Source organism: Prosopis cineraria, unplaced genomic scaffold, assembly GCF_029017545.1.
Source record: "Prosopis cineraria cultivar Desert tree isolate PC_DT_omini unplaced genomic scaffold, ASM2901754v1 PC6, whole genome shotgun sequence".
Classification (NCBI taxonomy): domain Eukaryota; kingdom Viridiplantae; phylum Streptophyta; class Magnoliopsida; order Fabales; family Fabaceae; genus Prosopis; species Prosopis cineraria.
In genome coordinates, this window is record NW_026555337.1 from 32082543 (window position 1) to 32095024 (window position 12482).

The 12482-nt window shown below is 28.8% G+C and overlaps 2 protein-coding genes across 2 annotated transcripts in view; both read left to right on the forward strand.

Moving 5' to 3' along the window:
- Positions 1-2029: 2029 nt before the first annotated feature.
- On the forward strand, positions 2030-4371 carry LOC129314076 (cell division cycle 20.2, cofactor of APC complex-like). Its single transcript, XM_054957453.1, has 4 exons — positions 2030-2128; positions 2238-2504; positions 2614-2883; positions 3616-4371. The coding sequence occupies exons 1-4, from the start codon at positions 2081-2083 to the stop codon at positions 4369-4371; spliced, it is 1341 nt and encodes a 446-aa protein (XP_054813428.1). The 5' UTR covers positions 2030-2080.
- A 7146-nt stretch (positions 4372-11517) lies between these two features.
- LOC129314077 (protein LONG AFTER FAR-RED 3-like) overlaps positions 11518-12482 on the forward strand; it is a 6310-nt gene continuing 5345 nt past the window's right edge. The window contains exon 1 of the mRNA XM_054957454.1: positions 11518-11566. Coding sequence (XP_054813429.1) covers positions 11518-11566 — 49 coding nt within the window. The remainder of the gene's footprint in view (positions 11567-12482) is intronic.

A 12482-nucleotide genomic window follows, 5' to 3' on the forward strand; every position in this document is an offset into this window, starting at 1 on the left:
ACTCCTGAGCATTCAATATCAAGTGATGAGAATACTATCCACAGTGAAGCACATGCTTCTCCAAACAAAATATTCCTTTATAGCTTGAAACTTATACAATGCAATAATTCTCACATCACCCACACCCACACTATTACTTTCACTTTCCGCTTCTTCACCCTTTTATTATTGCTTCACTTTTCATTCCTTTTTTCAAACATTTTCCTTAATTTTTTTATTTTTTGTACAACATATATATATCCACATTGTTTTTGTACCATGTGTATATATATATATATATGTGTGTATATGTATGTGTGTGTGTACGTATATGTATATATATTTTGGTAACGGTGAATGCATATCCAAACCATTCCTTTAAAAATCAATGCTTCATTGTTCTCGTGGCTTTTTGGCTTTTCGGAATGTGGATTTCATATTTTTCTATCCTTAATATAAAGCAAGGTTATGCTAGAGCAATTGATATTTGTTCAATATAATTTAACATTCTATTTATTAATTTATTATCATTTGAATTTCTATATAAAAATTTATTATGGTTATTAATTGTAAAGAAGGACAAAATTGAAAAGTTATGTATTTTTTTAACAATTTTAATAGGGAAAATATTAATCAAGAACCACTAGAAGAAATTTATATCAATAAAGAATTTTTGTTATTAAAACTTGAATGGATTCTTATTGATTTGAGTTAGTCTTTTATCAATATGTATTAATTTGAGTTTTGATAACAACTTATTTTAAATTAACAAAAGTTTATTTAGATTTTTTTTATTTAAATTTTGATAACTACTATCTTTGGCTGATTAAATTTATTTAAATGGTCCATCATCACTATTTTTCCATTTAAATAATATAATTATCTTTTTTTAATGAGCATGAAGTTGGTTAAATTTGTTTTATATTAAAAATTAAAAGAAGTACATGAGAATAATGGGATGTTAAATTACTGTTGGCAACTTTATAATTTTATGCATTGAATTACAAAATATATATTTGATGAAAAGCATTTAAATAAATTTCTTTCTTTAACTAATTATTACACCTCATCAAAAGTTATTTTCATTTCTACTTGCGTCATATAAAAAAATATTTCATTTCTTTTTTTTTTTTGGCCAAAATTATGACAATTCAGTAGTATAGAATATGGAGTTAAATCATGCATGTACGTCCAAAATTATGGCAAGAGAATGATTTTCTTCCCGCGTTGGAATCAACTTGCACACTAGCCAAGTGACCATCGATAACATACATGGGCGCGCGCGCGCGCGCGTACATAGTGTACATGTGGGCGCGCGCGCGTGTACATAGTGTACATGTGGGCAAGACAAGTGGCTGAAAATCCCACTTTATGTATATTATAGGAAATTTGATAAAATATGTACATAAGTATTATGGGAAACACCCGATATTTAACTTTATATATTTAATATATTTTTATCTAATTAAATATAATTAAACTTTTGATGCAGGTCGCTGGCAGTGTTCCAGTAAGGTGAATTTTTTTAAAAAGATAATAAGTAAATGGAATCATGGTCATTTCCCTTCTAAACATTTTTCCAATTTAATTTTTTGATTTTGCTTTGAATTTTTATATTTTATTAGTTCTGATTTTAAATTATGTCCTATTGGCTGTCCTATGCCGTAATTCTCCCTTAATTATTTCTAACCATAGAAATATTAAAAATAAAAATTTAGACCTGACTCTAATTTTAAATTATAAATAAAAGTAATAAAGATCATCTAAAGATATCTAGATATATTATTTTATTATAAATAAAATTTAAAATAATCTTTAAAAAATAAAATAAAATTCTAATTTTATGAAAATTTAAAAATATTCAAAATATCTTTATTCGAATAAGATAATCTCAAACACTAGAGAATCTTAACTCATAAAATAATGAAAAAATATTTAAAAAATAATAATGCTATTGATGAGCAAAAGTATTTAAACGTACATGGTTAATCTTATGGATTGGTTAGATAGATTAATATTTGCTTGCCATCGGCAGTCCGAGCTAGTCTCTCTCCTCCGTCCCTCCTCACTCACCGCCTCCGTCTCTCCCCCAATTTTTTATATGTCTTCGGTTATGGCTACCAGCAGAAATCATTCTTCAGGCGAAAACGTGAGGCCATGATACAATTTGCTGTCCCAGCGAATTGACTTTTTTTTTTTTTTTTCTGGCCTTTACTTTTCCCTTCGAACTAATGTTTTTTCGTGTCTTTGACGCTCAGATAGATCGATTTATTCCGAACAGGTCGGCCATGGATTTCGGGTTTGCTCACTGCATGCTAACCCAGTCAAACCAATTGGGCAAAAAGGATTTTGCATGGTCGTGGTTACCGAATCCTCTGAGTCGAGAAAGTTATAAGGAAAAATTGGCTGAGGCCCTTGGAGTGAACCACACCAGAATACTAGCCTTCAAGAACAAGCCAAAGCATGAGTCTCTTTCTGCAACTCTTGAAAGCACATCCTCCAAGCTCTTGCGAGATATTCCTCAGGTAATTTTTAAACAGAATATCTACATTTGTTTCTGGTTTTCTTGCTAGAATTTTACTTACACAAGTAGTTTTTGAGTTATATGTTATTTTGTTAAAATTATAATTTCAGAGACCCTGCCATATGTTGAAGGCTCTTGGTCTCAGAGACGATTCGTCTTTGAATTTAATGGACTGGAGTAACAGCAACGTCTTTTGCATTGCCCTTGAGCATACAATATGCCTATGGAATCCCTTAGATGACTCTTTCTCAGAAGTCGTCACTTTCAATGATGAAGATGGTCCAGTTACAAGCATTAGCTGGGCTCCTGATGGACGGCGATTAGCAATTGGTTTGTTCAATTCTCGTGTACAGCTATGGGATACTACGACAACTAAGCGGGTAAATAAAACACTAGATTGAGTTCATTTATTCTCTTTAGGTCTTGTTTAGCATGATGAAACTAGGCTACGGGCTTCTAATGTATCATTCTCTAATGTCTATTATAATGTCTTAACTTCCCAATTTTATTTTTTCTTTCTTTAAGTTGTTGGATTCTACATAAAATAAGAGATATTTTGATATTTTGAAGTCCAATTTGTACATAAAATAAAAGGTATAATTGTAATATTTTTCTTTAAAAAATCATAGAAGATACAAATCTTTATCGTTGTGGAATTTTAAGATATCAAAATATCTCTTATTTTGTGAAGAAGCCAATGATCTAAAAAAAAGAAAAACAAAATTAAAAAGTTGGGGTATTATAATAATCATTAGAGAAGGGCACATTAAAAGCCTTAGCTCGATGGAATTATTTTGAAATAAACAAAAAAAAAAGAAAGAATCACATCCAGCCCCCTCTCAAGAGAATTAATCACCGATAAGGACCAATAAGAAATTTCATTCAAAAAAACAAACTATGTTCCTATTTTAACAACAATCCATTTCACATTAGTTCTTACCTGTAATTAATTTCTTTGAGAGAAGGCTGGATGTGATTTTTTCAAAAAAGGAAGAGGGAGAGAATGCTTAATACTTCTCCTGTTTTCAGAGAGACAGATTTTTCTCTCGTTCCTTAATTAGGTTCATTGAATGCTACTTGCATCCTGACCTTTCTTCTGTTTATGAACGCAGCTAAGAACATTCAAACACGGACGCCAAGGTCAAGTAGGTTCACTAGCTTGGAACGATCATCTTCTCACAACCGGAGGAGCAGATACACAAATCATAAACAACGATGTTCGAATCAAATCTCATGTTGTTGCAACCTATGAGGGACATTCTGGGGAGATAACTGGATTGAAATGGGCTGATTCAGGGGAACGATTAGCCAGTGGTGGGAAAGATAGATTAATTCACATATGGGACAGGTCCATGGCATCTTCGAAATCGTCCACCCACCAAATCCAATGGCTTCACAAGCTTGCAGGTCACAGAGGGAGAGTGAACGCACTAGCTTGGTGTCCGTTCCGACTAAACCTACTCGCTTCCGGTGGTGGAGGTGATAACCACGATAAGTGCATCAACTTCTGGAACACTTGCACTGGTACGAGCGTCAACTCTATAGACACAGGTTCACAAGTGAGTGCTTTGCTGTGGAATAAGAAGGAACACGAATTGCTGAGTTCGCATGGATCTCCCCATAACCAGCTCATACTTTGGAAGTACCCTTGTATGATGAAGATGGCTGAGCTCACTGGTCATGTGTCTGGTGTGCTATCCATGGCTGAGAACCCTAATGGGTGTACTGTGGCATCAGCAGCCGCGGATGGGACGGTGCGTTTATGGGATATCTTTGGAAACTCAAGAGCGGCTAAACCAATGCGAAAGATTAAGACAAGCCCTCATGAAGAGCCTTTTGCTGCTAATTATTTCAACCGCATCCGTTGAGTATATTTTCCACCTGGTCCGTGATTGTAAGGAGATCATGATCGTTTGCAAAACTATAATATGTAGTGTATAATATCTACTCATTGTGAAAAATGCAAAACTGTATTTACTTGATTAGACTGGGGGAATTTTTTTTTTTTATGGCAATGGAAAAAATTACACAGTATAACAAGTTTGAGGAGAATGTATTCTACGATGAACGAAAAGCATCATTCAAAAGCTGGTGATAAATTTTACATGCTTACATACCTAACTACTCGCACTACAATTTCTTTGACATCTATCATTTATAAAGAACACGGACTGAATTTATATGTAATACAAAATAACTTGCATTATAACAATAGAAATCACCAGAAAAAAAGTTACAAGTAAATCCTAATTAAACACAAGAACAGAAATAGTCATCAAAACACAATACTTCAGCCACAACGAACCTAAGGAGACATTTTATTGAAATATATAACATAAAGTCATAAACAAAAAGGGCATGATAAAGCTAATATGAGGCAACGAAAGAGTTCATCAACATCCAGATCTGAGGTAACGGCTCTGAGGACACTGCGACGAGATGCAACCAATTTTCGTCCTCAGAGAAACAATGACAGTCAAAGTGAAAGAGAAGAGAAGAGCCAGTGATCGAGGACGACAACGGAGAAACATTGAGGGGTCAACTGAAAAAAATCCACATCATATCTTGCTAATCATGTATTTGTTAGATTGAGATACTATATTAAATAAAGATAGATGTGAAAAATGTATAATTTTTAATATTATTAAATAATTTATTGAGGGTGTCAATTTGTTAAAAATATATTATAATTTTAAACGAAAAAGTACTTCCCAGTCTATATATTAGTAATATTCTAAAAAAATTTGATTAGCCTATAGCTTAGTTACTTAGTATAAAACAGACACTATTAATTAGCTTATTTTAAAAAGTACTTCCCAATGTCTCTTAGTCACTCTTATTTTCAATTTTCTAATATTTTTTTAAAAATTTATATTTTTAAATATGCGTAAGCTTAAAAGGTCATTTCATTTTTAGATCATTTTTTGTTATTTAATTACCCCTCCTTGATTAGGAATTTACAAATGCCTTATATTTAAGAGGAGGTGTATTGAATAATGATATTTCCATCATTATATAATGAGTAATTATCAAGATTTATGATATCATTTTAACATATTTATTATTTATGCACTTTTTAAGCTAGCTCTCAATTTTTAAATAATTTTTTTTATAAACAAAAGTTTTAGTGAGTTGAGTCTCAAAAACACACTAGAACTAGGACATGTTTTAAGATTTAAAGAATATTTACAGAGATATTTACAAATCATCTACTAACAAAATCTTTACATCAATAGTGAGATTTGAACATATAACTTTATAGACTAAATTCTTACCAACTAGACTAACATATATTGATAATTTTTCAATAACTTGCACAACACATAAAACAAAAATGTTGAAAAAAATAAAAAATAAAACTCTAGCCTAAAATAGAAAAAAATCTTCATATATAGTTTTGCCACTGGAAAGCCAACTCATAGTGAATCTTAATAAAATATTGTTGATATTTAAAATGATAACGATCATCATGATGATGCTATTAATATTTGGATATTATTGTTTTATTGATATTTAGAAAAGACTTGTTCAGTTTTATTTTAGAAATTTGAACTAGTTAATATTTAATTATTTATAGTTTAATTTACTATATTTTCATGTATTTATTTTACAGTCTAAAAAAATTTAAAATAATGGGGTTAGGTTTAGTCTCTAACAAAATGGCAAACCAAAGTTCAGATTCCCACTATGAGAGGTGCTCGCATTTAGTGCCTAATTGTGCCGTAAATAGGATTGCCTTCAATAAGATACCTATAAGTAATTAAAAAACAATTAAAAGGGCTTGATGCTCTTACGGTTGACCTTGCAAGCTCAATGATTAGACTTAAAAATAATACTCCCTCCATTCAAAGATGTAAACTATTTTTTTAAAGAGTTAAATGTTCAAAAATATAAAGTATTTTTAGTCTTTTAAGGTATAATCATTGCCTTTTTTTCAAAAGTATCCCTATTGATAATAACTTTATATTTATTGTAGGGTGTTTAGTAGAAGTAAATATGAAAAGATAGAGTTAGTTTGAAAGTAGATAATTACTTTATTGAAAAGCGAGATTTTGTTAAACATGCCTTACACTTTTAAATAGAGGGAGTATAGTTTTAGGCAAGTAGGCTTTTTAGGCCTTAGCCCTCAAGGGTTACCCAAAAGGATTGAATCGTTTTACCATCTTTGACATATCCTTTATTGATTTTATTAGAGTCTCATCACCAATTAAGATAATTCAATTAATAAGATTATGAAAATAACTAATAAATGTTCCTGTATTTGTTTCCAAAAATCTCATGTTTCTTGTTATTATAAGAAGATAATTGACAATCACCACCAATGCGTAAAAAAGTTAGTAGTGACAAAAACAATATATCCTCTAAAACCACCTAGAATATCAAGAAGGATTTGCCTAAAGCCTTCATCAAATACAACTTAAAAAAAAAGGGAGCATAAGCATAATTAATAAATAATAAATAAAAATGAAATTGGCATTACTTTATGAAATATCATAGCCACAAAGACTTTCTCAACATCATGAAATATCAATTCAATACCATTTGATTTGTTTGATAAGTTTTAATCACGTATTCTTTAAAGATGAATTACTCAAATTATGATTTGTCAATCTCGACTCAACATTTTTATAGCATGATTAGTGTAAAACTCATATGCTAGAGTAGAATAAAACGTTAAAGTAGAATTGTTGGGAATAGACGAAAGATAAGGTAAATATTAGTGAAGAAAATACATGAGGGACACTGAAAGATAATTTTTACACACTATTTGCACAATAGATTGATGAATGATACTTGAATTAATCAAAACTGAAAACGTGGAATAAAATCTCAGCTAAGTACATTTATTTGAACTTGGCTAGTCTCCACTATCCTTTCTCTCCATTTCCTCTCCATTACCATAAAATAAAATTTGGATTGTCTAGATTTGGTGTGTATTTTACACTTATAATTTTTGGATCCTTCAAATTAAATTTGAATTGTTTTGATTGGTGATAAAATAAATTTATTAAAACTTTTAATTTTAATTTTAATAAATAAAAATAAAAATATACATAAAAATAAAAACTTTAGATCTAGACCATCTAGATTAAATCTGGATGATCTAGACTTTATTTTAGAGTAATGGAGAGGAAATGGAGAAGAAGGGTAGTGGAGACAATCCAAGTCTCATTTATTTATAATCAATATAGTATCTATGTTAGAGAAACATTTGAATTTAAATTGTAAATCTAATCTAATTACGAGATATTGAAATTTAAACTAATTTAAAATTTGAAATTTAAAAATAAAGTCTTTTTATTATTAAGGTAACTAAACTAACCAAATTAAACCTTGGGAAGATAATTGGCATAGTATCTTTGGAACTAAACTAATCAATTTAAAAGTGAAACCATCTTTAAATCTCGATTTAGTATATCTTTTGAAATACAAATACAGCTCATGATATGCTGCTTGCGAATTTAAGAAAATCAATTTTAAGTTTTGATTATGCATTGAAACTTTCTAAGATTATATTAATCTATCTTTTTAATTACTTAAATTTAAGTTGTGGAAATGCATGAGTAGTTATCATAATTTTATAAATAATCTCTGATTATATAAACTTAACCAAGATTCTTAAATGTAGTTAGCCTATTATTAAGCTTATTATATGTGGACTTGAATTCAATAAAAAAAAAAGTGATTACAGTTCATAATATGCTGCTTATGATTTTATTTCCAATTATATAAATTTAAATTATTTTTATTTTTCAACTGTTACATATTTATTAAACGTGGTAGCTTCTTAAATTTAATTAACTCATAATTAATCTTCTTATTGGATTTAAATATGTCACTTAAAATTTTATTTATGATTATATACATTTATATTACTCATTTTTGCATATAATTAATTTCAATAATGTGTATATATATATATATATATATATATGAGGTAAATGAAAAAGAATGGTATGAATTTGGGAAATAGAGAAAGAAATTATAAAATTATCCCATTACTAAATAATAAATTGAATTTCAAATTGATAAATCTATAAATTTTATTATTTTACTTTTCAAATTGGACATATAAAAGTATGAACAATATTTAATTTTATTATTGTATGAAAATATAAAAAATTTGATTTCCTTTTTTAAATGATTCAATTTGAATTTCAAATATATATGCACATTCACAACCGGTAACCACTCTCTTATATATATATATATATATATATATATTAATATTATTTGTCATATATAAAATATGATAAATTATCCCAAACCTAACTAATACTTTATTTTATTTAAATACAAAAATAATAGTAAATTATCCGTAACCTAATTTTGGACCTGATTCTGAAGCACAAAAGCATCCCTAAACACGAAGTTACAAAATTCACAAAAAAGGGTCACGTGGCATGAATACGTAACCTGTTATTCTCTTTATATATATATATATATATATATATATATATATATATATATAATGATAAATTTGTGCTTACTCGTAGGACTTCCGGTCACTCCTTTTGTACACAATTGTCTTTTTTGGTAAAGTTGTCACTAAAAACATCAATCCACATACTATCCTAGATTCCTAGATGCCATTGCTTTTTATTAAATTATTGAACATATATAGGTTCTTTTAGTAGCATAACAATGACTTGTTTTATATTTTTATATAAATAAATTGTAATTTTTTAAATAATTTTATTTTACATGTTACTTTATTGTTTTTTTATAAATTTAAAATCAATATTTATTGAAAAATTATTTTTTAAATTTTCATTTCCCTTTGGCGTTAAACGAGGATAAAATATAGTATTCATAAAGTCTCTAGTCTAAACCCCATGATTCTTTAAAAAATTAGGATGATAAATTAATTGGTCAAAATAAATGTCTAAACCTATTATTATCGGGTCTTATTATTATTTTTATTATTATATAAAATAAATTTCCTAGTCTCTTTCTGGATTCAAATTTAAAATATTATTTTTATTTTTATTTAATTAAATCATGTTATATATAACATGCGTTCGCTAAAAGTTACTAATTTTTCTTCTACGGCTACCCTATAATTCTAACTATGAATATAAATAAGCAATCTATTACCTTTTTATTCCTAATTTATCCATTATATTTTCCAATGAGATTTAAATTCAATGACTGATCTAAATATACTACTCAATAAATGGCTTAAGTGATGCAATAATAATCATTTGATTTAATTAAACGACTGCTAGTGATTTTGTGGTATAATCATTTGATTTGATTAAGTAACATAAATTTTTGGAGAGAATAGCATGAGTGAGGAATATTCTGATCAAGAGGATTGTCGTGAATATTTGAGGAGAACATATTTTGATAATTTTTAAGTATTAATAAAAATTTAATGAATATAATTAATATATATTCATTAAGTATATTTATACCACTTATCGAATCTAAATCCATTTCAAATGGTGGCTCTAGTCCTATTGAGGATGATAGCTATGAATGATTGTGATATAAATGGCAGTCATGAGTTGTGATTTTACCTATTAATGTTCATGTTTTGTTAGCATTTATGATGATATGAATATGTAGTTGTTTTTCCTTTGCAAGCATACTTTAAATTGTTTAAATTGTTATATTGTCTACTGAAATTGAGAAATGAAAAAAAAAAGTAGTTACACTTCATCATTAATGCTTTGATTTACGAAATTATTATCCCACCCCTTTCTCTTTACAATTCCGAGTAAAGAAATGGATTTAATCAAGAGAAACAGCCGAAAAAGTAGTTCTTCATTTTGAGTCTTGTTATTAGTTTTGGAACTGGCTAGCTTTATTTTATGTCATTTACCACCGTAGGATGATGCTAAGTATCGGAACTTAATGAATTTGTTGATAGTTGTTCTATCTGTTCCATATTTTTTGTAGCTTGTATGATCTAATCATGAATCACGTGGCTTGATGGCTTGGGTATGAAATTACTTTGGATTACCTTGTAACTGTTTGGTATTAGTGGGTTGAAGTTGTTGGTCAGAATGTTGGTCTTCTTTTGTAGTAGTCACTAGGATGTTGTTAATTATTTGTTTCCAGGTTTGAATTATCTGGCCCAAGGTTGACGTGTGCTTAATTGTCTTGGCTATTACAGTTATTTTAAAGCTAAAATATATATTTAATCTTTTAACTTTATATAACATTTCTTAACTTTATAAAATACTTTTTTTATCTTTTAACCTTACACTGTTAGTTTTACTTCAGTGAGCTTTTGCATATTAACAAAACATTTTTAGATGTTAACATATTAAGTTTAATTTTTTAAAATAAATAATGATTGACAAAAAAATAATTATTTAAAACTAACTATGTTAAGATTATAGATTAAAAGAATAGTTTACAAATTAAAGGACTAAGTTAAAACTTTATATAAAGTTAAAAAATTAAAAATATTACTTTAATCTTATTTTAATTAGTGTCCTATCTCGTTTTTATTACTTATCAGTATACATATAAACCCTCCCTCCAATATCTCATCACCTTCCTAAAAGTTTTCTTGAAACCTTAGCTCCTCTGATTTAAATCCTGCCAACTTAAAGCTCTTGGATATGTGACAAAAATGTCAGACCTTGTTTCTCTCTATTATATACTGTCGAACCTCCGTCCATGTTGAAATTCTAAGAGTTCATATTAGAATCCCTATCTGGATCATTATGAACATAATAGCTCCTTCTTCACGTCCGACACTCCACAATCGCTTTCATCATACCAGCTCCGCTCGGCTTCTTCATACCCAGGCCGTCGGAACCAAGCTCTCTCCCTTCCACGTCCGGCAATCACCACCATGGCTTCTGTCGTCAGCATTCTGGGCTATTAATTACCTGTCGTTCTTAGCTCGGTGTTGAACAACGGCTTCAGGGGCTCGAAGAATCAAAGGCAAAATAAATATCTAAATAAGAGAAGAATCAAAAGGCACCTGGATGAAGAATTGAAGACCGAAGAGCAGAGCATGCAAACCAGAACCCACTGTGGTGGCAAAGACGGCGATGCCCAGAAGTGATCAAAGAACGACGAGAATGGTGAGAACGGAGAGGGGCAAGCGTCCGACGTGTCCAAATGTCAAATTTGATTTCAATTTATTTTTCATTTTAAATTGTAGGGGCAAACATGTCATTTCATAGAAAATTAAAATGTCAAATAAGTCCTTAGGGACTAAAAAATAATTAACACATTTCATAATACCTATTTGTCATTTGTTTATTTTGGTACTATTTTATTGTCATTTTCGCTGAGTCTAATTTGTAAATTGATTAAAGAAATAATTAATTGATAAAATCACAACTAAGAACTTCAAAAGAAGATTAATATCAAATCAAAATTCTTAGTATTGAAACATCAAAAAATGAGTACTAAATTTAGGAAATTTAAATAAGAAGAGATCCAAATTTGGAATTAATTTTTATGAGGTCATGACTTGTCATTTTTCTTAATTCGTTTTCTTATTTTTGACTTGATAATAATTCTCCCAAAAAATACTAGGGTCTTTATTCTTTTCAATGATTTTTATTTCATTCTTGATTTCTTTCTGAGAAATTTTTAGATAGATTTGGTATACCATGTCATCAATGATATATCCAATAAAAATATAATATTTAAATGCATTAAATATAAATTTATTATAATATTAATGATAATAGAGACAAAAAATACAAAAAATTAAACATGCATTTATAATAAAAATAAAATTATTAGAAATAATGACATATAAAATTTTATTCAATTGTATTGATGTAATTTTATAGGATGGAAGGTAGTGTACGAGGTTCATTCAGGCATTTCTCTCCTCTTAATCTTCAGTTTAATCTATTGAGGGTATTACTAGGACAACCAAATTACGACGCCAATGATTAAGCTAACATGTAATGAGATTGATTAAAAATATTAGACAAGGATGCACTTGTATTGAGAGAAAATAATTATAAAATTGGGAAAATTATGGCTTAGTTAGGAA

Coding starts and splice junctions, on each gene's coding strand:
- LOC129314076 (XM_054957453.1), top strand. CDS start 2,081: ATGTCTTCGGTTATGGCTACCAGCAGAAATCATTCTTCAGGCGAAAAC. Junction 2,505..2,613: donor TCTTGCGAGATATTCCTCAG/GTAATTTTTAAA, acceptor TTATAATTTCAG/AGACCCTGCCATATGTTGAA. Junction 2,884..3,615: donor ATACTACGACAACTAAGCGG/GTAAATAAAACA, acceptor TTATGAACGCAG/CTAAGAACATTCAAACACGG.